The sequence below is a fragment of the Seriola dumerili genome, unplaced genomic scaffold (assembly GCF_002260705.1).
Source record: "Seriola dumerili isolate Sdu_G_001 unplaced genomic scaffold, Sdu_1.0 BDQW01000432.1, whole genome shotgun sequence".
NCBI lineage: Eukaryota > Metazoa > Chordata > Actinopteri > Carangiformes > Carangidae > Seriola > Seriola dumerili.
The window spans coordinates 4,085,495-4,105,553 of record NW_019174687.1 but is presented as its reverse complement, the minus strand read 5'-3'; the positions used below and the strand labels follow the sequence as shown (position 1 = coordinate 4,105,553).

General features: G+C 39.2%; 1 protein-coding gene across 1 annotated transcript in view; it reads right to left on the bottom strand.

The window, feature by feature from the left end:
- larp4b (La ribonucleoprotein domain family member 4B) overlaps window positions 1-18,345 on the bottom strand; it is a 36,764-nt gene extending 18,419 nt beyond the window's left edge. Inside the window, exons 1-3 of the mRNA XM_022761850.1 lie at window positions 18,075-18,345; window positions 13,311-13,444; window positions 2,346-2,499 (exon numbers count right to left, since the gene is read on the bottom strand). Coding sequence (XP_022617571.1) covers window positions 2,346-2,499; window positions 13,311-13,391 — 235 coding nt within the window. The 5' untranslated portion in view covers window positions 13,392-13,444; window positions 18,075-18,345. The remainder of the gene's footprint in view (window positions 1-2,345; window positions 2,500-13,310; window positions 13,445-18,074) is intronic.
- Between the last annotated feature and the right edge of the window lie 1,714 nt (window positions 18,346-20,059).

Genomic DNA, 20,059 nt, shown 5'->3' with positions numbered 1-20,059 from the left:
TCCCGTCAGAACAACAGCAGGATGAGATAGTGGCGCCTTCTTTAATGTTACCTGCTTCCCAAAAGTGATAACAGGTATTACAAGTGCTAATGGCACCAAATCAATAGTCTCCATGGAAACAGTACAATTTTACTGCTGTTAAATCTCTTTCATTGCTGTTAATAACTTAACTTTTTTTCCTTAACTAAGAGACCTTTTAAGCGATTCTGTGCAACACCCCTTAAGTAACTCCCTCAGCTAAGGAGAAATTAAACCTTAAGTGTCATACTTTAGTACAAAACCTAAGGTGTTTTGTGCAACCGGCCCCTGCTCTGCAAGTGTCTCTGTGGCGTCCAAGCTACACATCCAGTCATACTTTCACTAACCCTAACCCATTCAACATTTACTCTAAACATTACAGACAACTTTTCATGTGTTGTAGAGAAAATTACCTAAATTGTCCACAATGTAGCATCGCTTTCTAAAGAGCAATACAAATAAGGACTACAAAGTAAAAAAACTGACATTTAATTGAGCCTATACATTTAAAGCCTGTTTACCAGACACAGATTAGGACTAATCCTAAAAGAGGGAGGCATTTAAGGAAGAAATTGCAATGTGAAACTGAATGTCATCTACATACAACATAGTGCTTATATTATTTTCCTTTCAATTTATTAAATATTTAATTTACTGACTAGACTTTTAAAGATTCTGGTAAAAGATTCCAGGTGGTTGTGAACTGAGAGCACTGGAAGTTAGGATTAAGATAACTCCCCTCTACATCAGTCAGATAACCATCCAGAAAATAGTTTTTCGTAAAAATGTATTAAAAATGCTGAATATTTAACCAAGTGAGTAGTCTAATTAGGAGACAATTTCAAAGTCGTTTGCACATGGATGGGACAGACATTATGGTGCAAGTAGCTTCGATTTCAAATGTGTGAATTAAATCCATAACTCCTTCATGGTGCTGAGCAGTAAACACTCACCTTAATAACACTGTACACACTGATAGATAAACATAAAACTCCATCGACAGTCTGTAGTGGTGGAAAAAGGCCACTACATGAATGGTTCAACTATATAAAGTCACCAATGTTCTGCAATAAATTTTCATAAATGCCCTCGCAGACGCAGAAGACGAAACAGGCCGGGACGTCAATCAGAGTCAAATGCAGACTAATCAATAATTTCTGTTTCGCCACCATATCCGTGTTGCCTCTGTATCGGCTATACTTGGCTAGGCACATTAAAGTGAGTAATTATGGTCATTTGTGTAGAGGGAATGGTGACTGTGGTTGGAATATTCATAGCTCATACTAAATTGAGTATGAATGATTAAAGAGGTGTCTTGGCATGAAGAGAAAAGTGACAAGAATAGACAAAGGCGGGCTGCGAAGCAAAATTAGGGTTTTTGAGTCCAACTGTTTTTTTTGTTGTTTTTTTTCAGCAAGCCAACATTAGTTGTCGCTACTGGATTATTACAGATATATTTAATCTGGTATATATGTTGGCAGATGAGCAAAAAATTGGCTGCATGCTAACACTTCACTCCTCTTAACGCCTCAACTCCATCTGACTCTTCAACTTCAAATGACCCATCTATTCTGTACAGTCTGGAAATTAAAAAGAACAAGTTAACTACCTGCAGTTTTTAAGTCTAACTGCCACTTCGACTCCTTTCAGTATTTTAACTTACACCAACACCACAACTTCTTAACTACAACTGCCACTTCAGCTCCTTACGTGCTTCAACCACGCCTGTGGTCTCATACCACTCATACCACTATAACTCTTCAGAATTAACTTTATTTCAACACTTTAACTCCTTTCAGTGCATACACTCCACCTGACCCTTAAGTGTTTCATATCAAACTGACAGTGTAATTACCTTCAGTATTTGAAATCCAACGGACAGCTCAACTCATTTTAGTAATTCAACTACAGTTCACACTTCAGTTCCTTTTAGTACTACAAATTTGACTGAAATTGGAACTCCTTTCAGTGTTTCAGCTACCACTGACACTGCAACTTCTTGAAGTTCTTAGACTTCTTTTTCCAGTGTTTAAATACATTATCTTAATTAAATGTGATGGCATATAGTATATTTTGCACATCTACAAATTGGAATTGCAATACATGAGTTATAGGGTGTATCTTAACACTTCAGCTCCCTTCAGTACCTACACTACACTACACCACTTTTTTGGCACTGATTTGGCACTATACGAATAAAATAAAACTGAATTCACTTAGTACTTTTATATGGATTTACATTGAGTTTAATTTGCTATAAAAGGCAAAAAAAACTTTGAAAGTATATAAGTGGTCAACATATTTTGTATCCCAAACGGTTGGCTGACCTTCTGGGCCGGGGTCGGCCGAACTATCGCAGCCTTCCTTCCATGGCTGCAGGGCAGCAGTTGTGGTGTCTGCACTCCCGCTGGGGTCCAGGCTAAACATGTGGTTGGCCCATGCTTTCGCATTGGGGTTGAGGTCTGAAACCTTGGCGGATTCCTGTGAATGGAACACATAATCTGGTCAGAGATGAAAATTTAAGATGAGTGTATCTGCACTTCAAAAGGAAGTTATAGTAAAAACAAAAGCAACAGATATTTATCAACTCATTGTATTTAAGTCATTAATGTTATTCTGAGTCATGATTAAAAAAAATGTGCTAAGTATAAATAAATAAAAAGATTATGACTCAAATTATTCATAGCCGTTTGTTAATTACTAGTAATTATATTACTGAAAGGTGAAATATTAATTCACAAATTCTCATACTGAACATTTTAACCTGTCAGTGCATTAAAAAAAAAAACATTACCATACAAATCATGAGGAAAATACACAAGAGCTAGGTTAAAATCAAGTAACAAGACAAAGAGCACAGACACAAAAACAACAGAATGTGTATAAAAACAAGATTGTCGCTGACTGAAGACATTAAGTTTAGCATTCTACTTTAAATATTTGAGCCTCTGATGGACCTAGTACAGATAAAACAGGTTATATTCAAGTCCATGATGCTTTTATATTTTGCCACTGACAAAAGTGTCAGTTTTATATTTAGACATAAATTCATAGTGACTGTAGAAGTTATTCTGAAATGTTATTATTCCCACATATTGTTTTTAAGCAATTTGGTTTTAAATTAGTTTTTAGTTAACCTTTGTCATATCCTAAAAAAAGTAATGTCCTTCATAACACTTTTATAAATGAAATACATTTTGCTTAAAAGTAGTATTTGCTTATTTGACAATACAGCCTGTTAAAATTGGTGACAAAGTGTTTGCAGATGAGCCACGAAACCAGATAGTAGCATGATGTGACATATTTTAACAGCAGAGAAACTTCTCGCAGAACCACACTTAAATGACAGTTTTGTGACCGACACCATCTCCAGGGAAAAACCGTTATTGCAAAATCTTCTACAACAAAACTTAAAGTTTAAATTGTCAACCTAAGTAAATTTCCTCTCTGCCAAGAAAACTGTCAAATACAGCGGAGAAATGACATCTGAATAACAGTTTCACTTTAAATGAATCATTGCAGGAGTACATGAGGTTACTATTTATCACTGTTTTAATCACTTTATGTTTTTTTACTGAACAAAACCGGGCACTGTTCCCACGGACTGAGCAGCAGAAATTTGTAACCAGGTTGAATGGGAAGACTTATTTTACCTAATCATCATGATTCACAAATTTGATTGAATCTTCTGACACTCATCAATCATGTCGTACAACTCAAGCCTCATCTGCCAACGAGACTCTTCAGTCCAACAACATGTGACAGGAGCTGAGATACTGGTACAATCTGACAGGGGCCAGGCCCACACAGCCCTGCTGCCAGCTGGACATACTCACAGGATCAAAGCAGCAGTTCAGCATGCATGTCTCACAGGCTAACAGACTGTAACCCAGAGCCGTAGTCAGAGCCAGAGTTTCATTGAAGTCCTGAGGCATAGCGGGCCAGGCGCTTCCTGTTGGTGCTGGTATCAGGCTCCACTGCATCCAATCCATGATTAACATACATAAACAGAGACTAAATATTTCCACAGGCAGACAGAGGAAGACTCCGGAGCAACATTGTACACCTTACGCCATTAGCCTGGCTCCTTCAAGTGAAGCCCCCACCACCACAACTCTAAGTCATCCCCATCAAATCACAGCCACGCTCTGTCTGGCCCCTCCGATCCGAGCTGCTGGGTTGATTCAACAAATCTGATGACAGCACTGAGGCTCAGCCGCCCTGGTGGGCTAGGCTGACGTTGCACAAGCTGACTGGCTGTCTCGCTCCTGTTAAGCATCCGTCTCTGCTTTTGCTTTGTCGCTGTTGCACTGAGTCATTCTCCGGCAAAACACTGGAGCTGTAGAGGGAGCATTGAGTTGCACACCTGAGCTCAAGCGCAGCCTGCTCCAGTGATCCACGTGTTAAATTAACCCTGAGGCATCGCTCAAATTAAAATCAACCCTCTTGGGCCTTGGTTTTAATACATTATTGTGCTAACGAGCCGAGTTGCTGAGAAAAAACCTGCTTCTTATTCAAGACGCAGCAAGTTGAAAGAAAAAGAATCAGTAGCAGAAACCAACGAAAACAGATTAAAGGAAGGAGAGTTAAGGAACGAGGAAAGAGAAAGACAAGCCTGACTTGATACAAGATTACCAGCAAGAGACAGCGTTCCTGGGTCGTATTTCACAAATGCTGCACTACAAGATCATTCGGGATGTGTCTGGCCAGACAGACACACACCCCCGCCTGTGCTAATAATCCAGCCTTGCACTAATGTAAAACTCCCACTCCTGTCCGAGCTGGCTGCCATAGAAACTGTGGCTGACATCAACGGATGTGTACGTTGTGGGCACCGCTTGACCTTTCAAAATTTTAAAATGTTCCCTTCCTTCACAGAGGAGGGAAAGGTTAGCTGCTTCCCTGATTGAGGGTGTATTTTGGGAGGAGACGAGAGGATGTGATTCATCATGGACCGTGGACAGAGACGAGTTATTGTTGGTGTCACTGGAGGGCAGCAGGCGTAGCGCTGGGTTTTATTGCTGTGCCTCTCTGATGGAGGCGAGTTCGCAGCGGCAGACAGAAAAACAGAGACAGCAGACATGGAAGAGTCCTTCAGGGGAGAAAACAAAAACAGCTGAATTTGGACTTATCTGTCTGTCTGCAGACCTGAGGCTCATCCTCCCTCTTTGACAGCTACAGAGGTGGAGGAGACAGTGGGCCAGGAAAAGAGGAGTGCTGAGCACTCAAGAGTCAAATTCATCACTACTATCACATTAACTACTGTAAAATGCTTCATCCTGACCAACCATTACTACACAGGTGGGTTGATATGACAGCAGCAGAACAAATTCAAGGTAATGAAGCATTTCCAATTCAGTTTTCACCATGTACGATAGCATTTAAACCTAGTCTTTCATTTTGGTGATGTATTCAGAGTTTCAAAGTTTGCGCTTACACAGGACTAATCAACGCTGAAGGCAGAATTCAGAGTTGGGATGTGAGATCTTTCTACTTAGCTCGCTACCGATCTACCATCCTGAAAAAAAGCAATGGGAAAAATGGCCACAAAATTAGCAGCCATCATTTTTTAGATTGAAACAAACCTACACATTGTTGAAAGTCAACGTGCAGAAACAATGTAAGTTAACTTCTTGTAACTACTGCAACTTTGAGATTGACTAAAGATGACATCAGTGAGACAGATTCGTCCCTCACCACCAACTGGGTACAGCAGGAGGAAAACAAACTAACCCTCCTTTGCCAAATAAAAATCGCCTAACACAAACACAAGATCAGGCTGAATGAATGAAGTGCAATTCAATCAGTTATCAGGCTCCTGGAGCTGGGTAATGATTTATTGTTCATCGACTTTCTGTAAAATCATATTATGATATGTTATCCTCTTACAATATTCAGATGTTTTAATTAATGTTTATAGAGAAATTGTATAATGTGTTTTTCGTTTTAAATCCTGATTAGTTTTGTATGATATAATCAATTAAAGTTAAAAGGTCCCATATAGTCTAAAGGTAGATGTCCATGTGTTGTTTGATTATAGATCAGGTCTAGGTTCTATATTAATACTGTGAAAGTATCAAAGCCTCAGTCCACAGAGAAATGCTCACAGCCTGTATTCAGAAACTGAGCCTTAAAACCAGCCATCAGGACGTCTGGAAATTTGTGATGTCACAACAAAGCAGTCACCACTCTCAGCCATGCCCCAAGCCCCGCTCACCCGGACCCACCATCCAACCTTGCAGGATTTGGTTTCTCTGAGTGTGAACCTGAATCTGCTATATTTTTATTGGATCACTCAGAAAACAGTCGGCCAATCAGAAGACAGACTCAGAGTCTCCTCTCTTCTGATTGGCTCACCAACCAGTTGTTACTACAGCTCCAGAGAGAAGCCTGAGATAGGAGATGTAAAACTACATTGACATGGTTTTTGGTTCTTATGGATCAACACTTAAAAGAAAACACTGGAAAAGAAGAAAATATGGACCTTTAAAACAGTTCCCTTTACTAGACACCTCTTAGTGTGTTAGCACAAACTTAAAAATGCTTCACATTTTTAAGATAAAAACCTATAACCTATAATAAACTTAGCCGTAGGGACCTAGTCTGACTCCCAAATCTGCAAATCTTTCACACAATCTGTGCAATAAATGATTAAATTAATGTGTTATGTGAAGTTGCAAATACTGTGCAATAATTAATCAAATCGCTAAATATCAGTCTGATATAAGCAGCTGCAAGGACGGAAGCTGAATTATTTTTAAGTGAACAACCAACATCTTTTGAGTATTTAAGTCACCTCTTGTTGACAGTATGACCACTGAAATGAATGAAACTCAGCATTTAGTTTCTGCCCCCCCCCATATTTTTAATTACTCCAATCATAAACAACTCAGTTTTAAGCCTACAGATGCCCTTTAAGTAAACTGTGGCTCGGCTGTCACAGCAACATTCCCACATGAGATGAGGATCTGATCCCAGTTGGAGTCCATTCTTTTCAGATTTTGTCCGGAACTGATTTGATTTTACACACAGGCCTATAAATAGTTCATGTTCAATTTCTGATCTGTTTCTAACACATATGTGCAAGGCATATGGTGTATCACTCGGTCTCTATCTGTGTATGCATGTGCGTGAATAAGGGATGAAGTGGAAAACACAAGGGTTTGGTAGCACCACATGGCTTGTGTTACTATGGCACCAGTTTGATTTGGGGCTAAATTACATCTTAATTGCTTAGATGAAAGAAGTAGATTTCTATACATAAAATTAAATTAACTGAATAATTACTATTAAAACATTATTTTAGCATTCCTATTTTAAAGTGATCTTAGTTAAATGAAATATTTTAATATCCCCAAGTTATATGCTCCATAACAGTTGTGCAATGTTAATCATTTTCTACAGTGATGCAGAATAAGTGTGCAGCCTTAGCAACAGGCTCTTTTATCTAAATCCTGAGCAAATAATTATAATTTTTAGGTGGTATGAAATTCAAATCTACTTTCTGTGGTCCCAACACAGTTTCCAGAAGTTGCAAATTTTGGAAGTTTTCTTAACAGGATGAAAGACTTGCCCGTGTTCAGTGAGAAGTATACTGGCAGCATGTGAAGTAACTAGTCCATAAACAAATAAAATGTACATGTTCAGAGATGACCTGGATTGAACTACAACTTCTGCACAGAGCATTTTATGACTTTTTTAAAACGGAAACTGACTTTGCTCAGGGACCTTGACGTCCTGAACTGTGTTTTCAACCCTTGAGGCAGTATTTTGGTTCCTTGACCGCTTTTCCCACCACTAATCCCAGCTTGTAATGAGACCTACAGCCTGAGGCATTAGCCCACTGGACTCCATCAGGGGAAGAGTTTCCCCTTCCTTCTCTCTGCCAATCTTCTTTCCAATCTCGAGCATGTGTAAATGAGAGCGGAAAAACACAGCAGGCTCTTTCCATTTCCTAATTTTGGAGCTCTCAGGAAAAATAACTTTTTCTTCACCCGAAGGCCATCCGCTTACTTCTTACCCATTTCCTCGTTTCACATTCTTTCCTATTTGAAGAGATTTGATTGAAACCCATCAGGGAAACATGACGACACATCCCAGAGGTTGCCTTTCGACAGACACAGGTTCACTTTCTCAATTCAATTCCCTGGGTTTCCTCTGTATTGCAGCAGCAGCAGCAGCCATGCTTCACTAGACTGAGGGAATTACAAACTCTGCTAGAGAGAGCATTAAGTTTAAGTGACAGTAAGATAAAAAAGATTTTACTCTAAAAAACACAACGATGTGCGATCTCTGATCCAAGGAAGAATAATTTAAGGCACTGGAGCCTGCACTGGAAACACAAGTGAGACCAAAACAGGGAGTGATCTGGAATCTGAACGCTGCCCTCCTCAAGTCACAGTGCCCATGCCAAATACTGCTAACGTAAAACTAATTTTCAATCAAAACCAAAAGCTTTATGACGCCACCAGCCACCACGCCAGAGCAGTGGTAGAAACACTGTTCAGGGAGACGGTGTGACACCGTTGGGGGAGGAGTAAGAAACTTCTGTTTTTAATTTAGATGAGAGAGCTCCTACAATTCACCACCCACCTTTTATGTTGATTCTTAGGAAAAAAACAGACATCGTAACAGCAGCTGGTTAGGTGGCTGGTTGAGGGGGCACAGCCCAGAATTTACCAGTATTTGGCTGGAGGCGTGTATAACGTCCTACCCTGGTCATACCGCATTTAGCCCTGACAGTCTTTGCAGAAAGTGTCACATGTGCTACCATCAATCAAACCTGCAGGCCTGTGTAGCACCCTTGGAAAATCATAAGATACATAGACTGCAAATGAATTTGTGGAGTCTGCAGGGATGGCATGCAGGATTACACACACAGGGAGCTGTGTAAGAGGAAAACACACGGGCAAAATCACTTTAGCATGAACAGTGCTACCCTCTAGCAGCACACTTTGAAACCTCAGATGTTTTTGCTTCATTTCTACCTCCTGATTCTACAGGCTTTTGGCACAGTCACTACTCCTCCTAGCTAGACATGCCCTATTCTCTTTCTGAGAACTCAAATACCATTATTTGGTATGCACCGTGATTCTTTACACATTCTAGGAGTTTTTATGAAGCGCACATTGACAATTTGAAAAAGCTGTCAGTGGCTTTTTGGGCTAAAAGTGTTCACTTTTTCATGAATCTGAGCCATAAAAAGTCATGCTGCATTAGCTACAACCCCTATTAAGTTACAACAAGCATTTTTTAAATATAACATCTAAGCATATTTATGTTAATGTTAATCCATTTGTTGGTTGTCTGGTTATGCACTGTATTATATTTTCTTATTCTCATAAATAAACACCCAGGCACAGATTGTGTAATATGTCAATTTGTGTATTTCCAGTGCAGACACAACAGTGCAAAACGACAATAACATTTTTTGGGAGATAACCCAAGTCGTCACTCACCACTTTGGCTGAAAACACTGAGATAATAACATATGAATGAGTCCCATTAAATTCAGTCAAATCTTGATTCCTGTTTACCACCATACACTTTCTGTGGACACAAGGTAATCGAATCAAAGTAGATGATGGTTATATATCAAACAGGTTTCTGACAGACTGCATTGCCTGCTAACAACACACACCCACCACATCCGTTTCTCTGCAGTCCTGATCATAAGATAACATGCCTATTTTTTTTTGCATGTGAGTCTCAACAGGTGAGAGGAAACCAATAACGGAGAATGAATATATTAAGAAAAAAAATTGCAACCGCTGATTACCTAGTTCTTTGGGCATTTGCCACTGTTTACCACATGCCCTACTGTGAGTGAGTGAGTGAGAGAGTGAAAGTGAGAGTGAGAGTGAGTGAGAGAGAGAGAGGAAGATGAAGTCTAATTCTAATCATGTCTTCACACAGTACCCAAAACACTGCACAAAGAAGAGTCACGCAACAAGTCAGGTAACAAGATCCAGCAACACTGTACTGTTGAGTGAATTATTTTAGCCTGTTAAAAAATTGGGAGCTTCATTTATAGTTTAGCTGCCCAGAAAGTAAATGTCAGACAGTTCCTCCGCCCCTTGTCTTCTATCAAAACCTGCTTATGCAGACTCCCTTTACACCACTTCGGCTTCTGAGGAGAGATTACTGATTGCCACTTTTACACAGCTTGTTCAAGGCGGGAATGTTGCACCTTTATTCTGCCTCTGTATAAAAGGTACAATCACAGAATGCGGGGCATTGTTCTGCCTTTATGCAGCACACAAGGTAGTCACAGAAACGAATCGAAGACTGTGTAAAAAGTACGAGCACGGCATGGAGGGACAGATGCCGACAATGTCTGGTTTAGTGTAAACAAGCAAAAGAAGCATATTGAAGAGTCTTCTTCACGGCAATACAGCGGGATTTCTGTGAAACAAGATATTGTTTGGTTTGCTTGATGGATGATGGCAGGCAAAGCACTAAACTATCGGCTCGGAGGGAACACGGGTCCTGATGCAACCTTTCTAAAAATACTTTCCAAAATATGAGTTACAGCTACTCTGCTGGATGTTTCCTCTCTGTTACTATGATGAAAACTATTGACTTGGCTTTAAGTAATAGCAAATACCTGATTAACACCTGCGGCGACCTTTTGCAATTCCAGACACGCCAATCACAAAGAGAGAAGATGCTTCATGTGTTTCACTTTCATTCTCACTCACTAAATGACCTGATCAGTGGTGGGAAGATTCAAGTACATTTCAGGTACTACCTTTGTCTTGCCTCCCCGACACCCAAAAAACCAAAGTAAAAAAAAGAAAGTGAGTTTTTGTTTATTATGGTGACTGTATTATATCATGGTATTACAAAATTAAAAGGGACACTCAACTAAAATCATGATTCTACCTCTTTTCACTCAACTGGCAATGTACTGTAAGAGCAGGGTTTCCGCCAATGTGGTCCAAGGCCGGGCTTAAGTTGAGCCCCCGCTAGGTATTGGGGAACTTGGGTGACTCGGTTAGAAATGTAGATATAATGATTGAAAAGCTCACCAGAAATAATATAATAAAGTATCAAAGCGCTCAGTCGACAGAGAAAAGCACACAGCCTGTATTCAGAAACTGAGCCTTAAAACCAGCCGTCAGGACTTCTGGAACTTTGCGATGTCACAACAAAGCAGTCACCACTCTCAGCCACGCCCCAAGCCCCGCCGGATTTGGTTTCTCTGAGTGTTTACCTGAAATCTGATGTATTTTTAATAGCTCACTCATAACACAGTCAGCCAATCAGAAGAGTAGCTCAGAGCATCCTCTCTTCTGATTGGTTCACTGACCTGTTGTCACTAGAGCTCCAGAGAGAAGCCTGAGAGATGTAAAACTACATTGAGATGGTTTTTGGTTCTTAAAACCACAAATATATCTTCTAATGGATCAAAACTTAAAAAAAAAAAAACACAGTAAAGTGTAAAATATGGGACCTTTAAAATGTTTCATTGACCTCATCCTCAGTATTGCCATAAGAACAAGAACAGCCACCACCGCAGAAACAGAAATAACCTATTTTGGAATCGAAACGTAGATTTTCGACAAACACAACAGACTTTATAAAAGAAGAGATAGATGAAAAGCCTGTCAACACCATGATGGAGCCGGCAAAACATATCAACAACATCCACGCCCAGGCTAAGATAGTGTGATAATAGTAACTAAACGTCTTATTTTTCAGTCCAAACACACTTTCTGACAAGGCCTCAGTTTAAGCTCCAGTTTGTTTAGTGGGCATTGCGTGACGATGTTACGTCACATCTCATGAAGGCATGGAAATCAACATCAGCGGCTGCTCTGCTGCACCCAAGATGCACCTCGCTCTGTTTTCACTCCTGGGCCTTCACGCTCCAACAAGGAACAAAATGTCACACCTATGATCAATAGGACCAGTACAGGCTCATGAAAAGAGAGAAATAAAAAAACAGGTCATGGTTATTTAGTTACAAGAGTTGCCTTTTTCTCTGTGTCCTGTTTCCTTACTTCTCTATTATACATAATCAGTGTGTGAAATCAAACCCAGTCAAAAGCAGGCTGTGGCTGTTACGATGCCGTCTATGACTTGGAGGTCTTCTTCTAAAAACACGAAGGTGGTTGGCACATGATTGTCAGACTCTCTGGCCACTCAGGCTGATCAACTACATAAAAAATGTTCAATTCAATTCAAACATATTACAGCCACGTTAATATCTGTTGCATCTACTGTGCCATGGTACAGGTCTGTCATGCTGATGGTGATGTAGGACCTGAAACTTAAATTTGTATTCCACCAATGTGAGGAAGTTCCAACGCAACAGATGTAACATGCAAAACATAAACAAAACCAGAAGCAGAAGAGTTTCATTCTTAAAATTCATACACGGTTTGAATAGAAAGTTAGATCTGACAATGACATAACACTCAGTCCTGACATAAAATTAAAATGGTTGAGGGTTAAAACACAATACAGCCAAAAGCTTATTTGCATTGTGATCCTCGTTACATATGAGGGAGGGGACATTGAGAAAATCTTCAACTTTGGTAAGACAGGTTAAAACAGGCAAAACAAACCTACTAGTACTAGTTAGTTACTCATTGAAATGCTGAAGTTACTGGTAACTACTGCTGAGTTTGCTGACATTTGGATGTATGTGTTTAAAAATACTGGCCACTTAACATCTGCTGCAGCCACACAGCAAGCATGAGTATGTAGTGCCAAATATCCAACCAAATAGTATGTTCAAGTCCATTTCACTGTTAAACTCCGTAATTCAGTCTTGGTAAGAGCATCAACTGCGTGCCTATGAACTTAATGTAATGCAGGTCCACTGTATGTCTGTGTATACAAGCTTAACCGAACAATGGGAAATTTGTCTGAAAGAAAAAAAAATGAGCTTGTAAAAATAAATAAACATATGAGCCTGTAAGAACAAATACTTATTTTGCAACCAAGTCCTAAATTTCCTCCACGACTTTACACAAATTTAACCGTACAGCTGCTGCATGATAGCATAGGAGTATACCACATCACACAAATTAATCATGATTAATTCAGAAAATAATTCATGAAGTTTGTGCTCCCAAAACTTTCCATGAAGGTAATAAAGTAACTATAATATTATTCTTATGTATGTGTATGGTCCTTTAATCTGTCACTTTTAGAAATAAAAGACAAGGTCAAATATAATTTCAGTTTTAGCTTTAGAACCTTTTACATTTGTCATGATATTTCACACATTTCTAATACACTTCCAAAAACAGGATCAACATGTCTGTGTATGTAAAACTCACCAAATGAGAGTTCTCTTTTGCCTCTTGTACTTGCTGCACCTGTGGTTCAGCTACAACTTTCGTGTCCTGGTCAGAAGTCATGAGCCGTCTGCTTCTTGGCTCCTCAGGGAGAAGTCTCTGCGTCACCAAGTAAGCTATGGGGGACCAGAGGAGACAAACAAGTTTGGGTGTTTATCACATAACTGCAGCGTAATATGAGTTGTAACACGTGTAAGATGAAAAGTGTCTGATAATGACTTTGTACACAGAATAATGTATGGTGCAGATGTAGATATTTCATTCAAAACCTGCTCATTCTCATACAGCAGATTTGTTTTTAACCTTGTACGGTCAAGGCATTTTGGTTCATTTTTACCAAGTTTATTTGCAATGTGTCTTTGTTTAGCACTTTTTAAACTGTCCTTACGCATCACACATCCTTTTTTTTTAGCACAAACTAAGCATTAAGTCTGACTACTTCATTAATTTAACAAAGTATAAAGCTGTGACAAACCCAAAAATGCAAGAAAATTTACATGCCTTTAAAACTGTACAAATCTTCTGTGATAAGACACTAAATATATTATTATAGAACTGTTTTGTGTATTGTTTCACAATATACACATACATACAGCAGGAAAATGTAAGAAATGAAACTATAACAGTCAATTTACATGAAGGGTGATTTAATTCGAACTGGTTTTGTATCTATACTGCAATGGATGAAAGCCCAACATCAGCACCATCAACTGGTTTTCTCAGGTTGTTGCTACATGACATAAATGTAACTATAAAACCTCCAACTGTTTATACTATATATATATATAGTATTATATATTATATATTATATTTTATGAGAAATACATTTACTCATTGGTCAGCCAAATGCTGGGTATTAGTCAATCAGCAACTGTTGGAAGTTTCCTTAGAATTCGTTGCTCTTTCAAAATGATTTGGTGTGAACAAGCAGTGCTGTGAACGTGACGCCTTTGTCTGTAGATTAACTGACTTTTCAGGCACATTTAGCAACTTTTTTTTTTTTTTTTTTTTTTTTTTAGCAAAATCTAGCAACTGTTTGGACAAACCATTGCTACTTTCCATAAACTTTCTCGCTGAGTGATCATTTTACAGTAAATATAACCAAAATCACAGCTCAGCGTTTGCCTTTAACTGATGTGTTTGTTGATTTTGTCAGACAACTTTATGGTTATAAAATCAGGATTTTAGCAGCAGCTTGGAAGCGACTGCTGGTTAACATGTAGTCTTAATGGGCTGCGTTTAAGTCACTGTTCCAAACTTGTTCCGTTGTCTGACAACAGAAACAGAAAAACATGGCAGTGAGAACAGCTTTAATGTGAACTCAGCTGCATGAAAATACTGTATATGTGAGCACAGAGAGTAGGAGAGAAGCACACAGATAAAGGGCTCAAATCAGCTGACACTAGGCAGGATGCTAAGCCTACGACCCTGTCCAGCCATATACTATTCTTATTTAATGGAAAAATGCAATTTTCAGCCACTTAAATGTAAAGATTTCCTGCTTTTCCCTGTTTTATATCAGATTGAACTATCTTTGAGGTTTGGGCTGTTGGTGAGACAAAACAAGACGTTTGAGGAAATTTTCTGACATTTTATAAACTGAATGATTAATAGAGATAATAACTGAAAGATGAACTGATAATGAAAATAATAATTAGCTGCAGCCCTACTCTCTACAGTGACATTTTTCTGCACTGGTGTGTGGATCAGGTTTTCACCATCATTATTTCATCCCTAAGGCTGCAGTTTCAGCACCAGCAGTCCCACTGGTTGGTTACTTCCACTACATCTGACCTCAACGTTACACATTTACAGAGAAAAAAGGGGAGGAGGGGGACACTACCCAGTCCAAACATCACTGGAAACACCTTCGTTACTGTCCTGTTGGAGCGGTTTGTAAAGCAGTGATAATCCACCCCAACAATCGGGTGCCTGTTTCTGACACAGGCCTTCGCTGTGTTTGCATACAAAGCAGAAAAAGAATGGCATGGCTGTAAAGCTGGTGACCTTTGATCCACATACTGATTCCCATACATGGCGTGTGTGTGTGTGTGTGTGTGTGTGTGTGTGTGTGTGTGTGTGTGTGTGTGTGTGTGTGTGTTGCCACTGTGATGAATGGGGCTAAACACAACTCTCCATCAATTCTACCCAGTTATCAAAACAGCTGTTGTGTGATAAACTGCTCCGAACAGTAGACTCAAAACCTGTTTGCTGTTTGTGTGTTTTTTCAGCCACACCCATGGCACAGCGAATAGCATGAATACCAGGCTTAAGTGACATTAAATTACAGCAACCACATCAGGGCTGCAACTAACAATTATTTTCAATACTGATTCATCTGCCAATTAGTTTTTTGATTTACAATTTTTTCGCTGAGCTGAACATAACATCCTCAAATACTTTTTGTTTGACAAAAAGCCCCAAAACTCCCAAATGTTCAGTTTACAGTATGATGAAGAACAGCAGCAAATCTTCTCTTTTGGGAGGCTAAAATATTCAAAATAAATAAACACAAATAATCTATTATTTTTGTTTGAAAAAAGACAAACCATCAATTATAAAAAAAGGTTGTCTATTATTTAGGTCGGCAACTATTTGTCATTCAACAGCCACTTTTTCAAAATAAAAAAAAACCCAAACTCTAACTGAGCAGCTGATCCAAACTTCTTCCTACAGATCTTTCTCTGCTGCAAATCCTAACACCTTGCCTTGTGTTTCGGAAACTGTAACACTACTGCCATGTAAGAGAACCATCAGGTGTAATCTCGATGGTCACTTTCCATTTTTTTTAAACTTCAAGTGGGATTAAATCCTGCTAAATGAGTCAAAGAAAATCCTACAGCCATTTATATGATATGACTTTTGTATTTATAACTAACTGAAAATGGCCAAATTCATTCCCTTTGATTTGAAAGGCCAATATTTTGGAGACCAATGACTTAAACCAGAGTACAACATTATTACATTACTGCTGGGCAATAAATTGATCTTAATAAATATAACAGGACATAAAAAATTGCCACAATAACAATGATGAACTGATGAGCAATATCTGATAAATGTATATTGTTGTGCGTTTGGGTTAACCCTCATCTGCACAATCAACCTATTAGACTACAGCAATAATGTTACATAGCTGACGAGTGGAGGGGAAAAACAAAGCAAAACAAACAACAAACAAAACATACAATGCTGAAACTTAAAAATGAGAGTCAAACATCTGCACAAGATAAGGAAACTGGACATTGCAAGATGTGTAGGCAACCTGTGCTGATGAAGACCGGACACACAACAAAAATGTTCCTCTGTTTGAAAACGTTATGTTACAATCCGATGGCTTGTGAATAAGCATCTTGTGGTAACGTTACTTCAAACTGCAAGAAACGTTTTAAGTCATTACACCATGTGATGAGAGTTTAGAAAGTACATGTTTTAGTAGAGAAGAATTTTTATCTTATGTGGTACATTAAACTAAATACATGTCAGTAGCAGTGTACAATAGCCAAATGCTATTTACGTAAAAGCACTGTTGTAATTGTCTTGTTGAGACATAAATGTTTCACCATGTTGGTTGTTGATTAAGAAGTAAATTATAATTTAGAACCATAACAAACCTTTAATTTCCGTATTTAGGTTTCAATCCCAAGCCAAATAGAGCCCTTGAAAAGGTGCCCTGTAGAGTATCCTTGATGTCTAACAAACATGTTGAGTGTGTATCCTTCCTCATTAATTGTATTAAATGTCAATATCAATCAAGATGGAAAAAAACGTGATCATATTTTGGCCCAGCCCTACATTAGATTCCTACAACACTGTAGTTGTTAAACTGAGACAACACCTTTCACAAACACATAGTCTCATTTGCTGCATGGTAAGTGTTGAAAAAAGAAGTGTACTGTAAGTTAAGTTTGTGTAATACAGGGTCATACATGACTCCTGACAAGGTTTGCAATGCAGTTTAACCCGGTACGTCCCATAAAAAGGCTGACCCCGGTCACAGTACATGCCATTTCCGCTACACATGCCCCGAGTCGATCATAACGTCTAGACAAGGACTGAACCAAAACACACGCCTTGTTTCCACCCCTGCATAATCACGAGAAGTGATTTACAACCCAAATGCTACTCTGTTGTTCCAAAATAACCCCGAGGTTCAACCCCACCGGTGAAAAATGCAACAGTGGGCCAGCGAGTTTATTTTTAGTGGTGGGTAACCGATGGTGGAGACTGGTCATCAAGCATATTGCAAGTCTATGTGGGAGGGTTGAACCAGTGTTTATCGCCATCTCGACCAGCTATGGCAGTCTGTTTGGATCCACTTTACCAGTCAAACACTGCAACTTCTACTAAAGACGCAATGCAGGCGTATTTAGTAGCTGACACAGCCGAGGAAGACTGCAGCTCACACATGCCATGCCCATGCCAAGGGCCATATGTGGGCTTACTGAGAGCGAAGTATAGTAGCTAATAAATCAGCAGTAAAGGGGAGCCGCAGAAACAGCATTACGTTGTGTTACAAAGTTGTCATGGGCTAGAGAGTAGCAGCCATGTCTGGTTAGCTGGCTTGCAGCAGCATCCAGTGAAAGATGGCGACCTCCGGCGTGATTTCGCGGATTCCCCAACCCCCCTCCTTCCCCTTAACGTTTTCAATCATGCTAATATCGAGTTAGCAAGATAGCTAGCCGAACCTGGCTTCACAGCGCAGCGACATGACAGCGTCTATTCGTGTGTTTGTTGCTTACTCACCTGTCACCTCTCACTGCGGGGCAATGCAAATACTTTGGTGGCGGCAGTGGCAGCTGGTGGTGGCGCTGGACTGAGGCCTTGAACTGGCTTCCAGGCTAAATACGCAGGGTATTAGCTAGCAGGCTATATCGAGCACGCTAGCTAGGAACAACCGGCTTACCGCTAAACCTCACCGCAAATAGTCTTCAGATTTGAGTGGAAACAACTACAGCCAGTTGCAGCGCGATGACAAAAAGTCGCCCCCCAAAAAATGTTTGCAAAGAAAAAAAAACAAAACGGGCTCCCCCCGACCAGCACTGCAAGCTAGCTAAGACTTAGCTAGGTGGCTAGCTAGCTAGCTTGCCTATCAACTTTGTGCAGTCGGGCTCGATAAATCTGGCGCCTGGGATTTCAAAACGAAGTCCTCACGGTCGGCAGCAGGCTCTACGGGAGGGGGGAGTCAAAAAAGCAAACCAAGAAGCCCTGGCTGAAACCGAGGAATAAACGTTGCTCGCCCCAAAGGTTCCGATCGATCAAACACTCGTTAGCGCTAAAGACGAGAGGAGGTTTCGGAATGGAGAAGTCGCCGTTTCCTTTCCCTTTCGTGTGCAGCACAAAGATCGTCTATAGCTTGGTGATGAATCACTCAAGAAAAAAATAAATAAATAATACCTTTCATACAGGTTAGTGCCATTCACTCAGCAAAATATATTTTTGTTAATATTCTAAATATGTATATTTACTTCATGTTATTGTGTACAATTTCATTTTTCATAATTTCCCTTTTGTTTTCATGGCTAAATAAATGTTCAGATGTTCAACTTTGTACACGACTTGATGAATATGGCCAAAAATGAATGGCAAAAAATTCTGCTCAGGGCAGAAAAGAAGTGATGAAGAGAAATAATGTATATAAAAATAAATAAATTTTTCAAGACATTCAGGTGCACCAGAAATCATTTCTGTTTTACTATATACAGTAGGCTACTTCTGTTTACAGCTGGATTCATGTGACTGCCATGAGCATATAGGCCTATGTTTGACAGCCCTTTGCAAATTGCCATTAGGTTTCAATGAACAATGACGTAAATTATACATAAGTGTAATGATATGTAAAATGATAGTTGGAAGTGTGATGGAATTGTTCTTTCTTTGGGTCTTTAGTTAAGAGTTATAAGTCGGTCCTAAAAACAGTAATTCACTGTCTGTCTCCAGGTAGCCAAACTATATCAGTCCCCAACGGCAGTTGCCATAGCGATCAAGGTTGTAATGATATCATGGACTGAGAATCCAGTTTAAGGGGGAGCTACACAAGAACCCTTCAGCTCAGAGACAAACTGTCTTCCCTTGAGATTCCTTATACAGCGTGATTTAGGTGAAGCTAATTAATTGTTTCCCATGAGATTTCCATCACAGTAAACAGATTTAAGCATTTTAAGTGTTTAAATATTTTGAAACAACTATAACTTGTTATGTGAAGCATCTATAACTAGTGTATAATTTTGTAAGTGGGCCTTGAGTTATGATTTTGTTTTGTTTCTATTCTTTTGGTAAAACTACTATTTTTGTGGTCGAGAGTGAAACCTCAAGCTCATGAGTTTTGAGTTTGAACACAAAAAGTTTTAAACCCTCCTGTGAGTGATTTTTACATGTGAACAAACATCTATTAAATGTTTTATAATACATTAGCTATAAGGATTTGTTCATTTCTGTAATTATATATAATTAAATATGATTACATCTCGATTATACTGTTTTATCAACATGGATGGATTATGAGACAATTGGCCCCTGGGCAATTACATAAATGGCCCCCCATCCCTCCACATGAGACACAAAGCAACTACACTTTGTAGAAGTTTTGTGTCTTTGTGGTTGTTTTGAATTTTTTGTGGTCATTCTTTTTCTTTTTGTGGTTGTTTTGCCTCTCCTTATAATCAATTTTTTTTTTGCATCTTTGCGGTTGTTGAACATTTTACATCTCATTGTTTGTCATTTGTTCATTT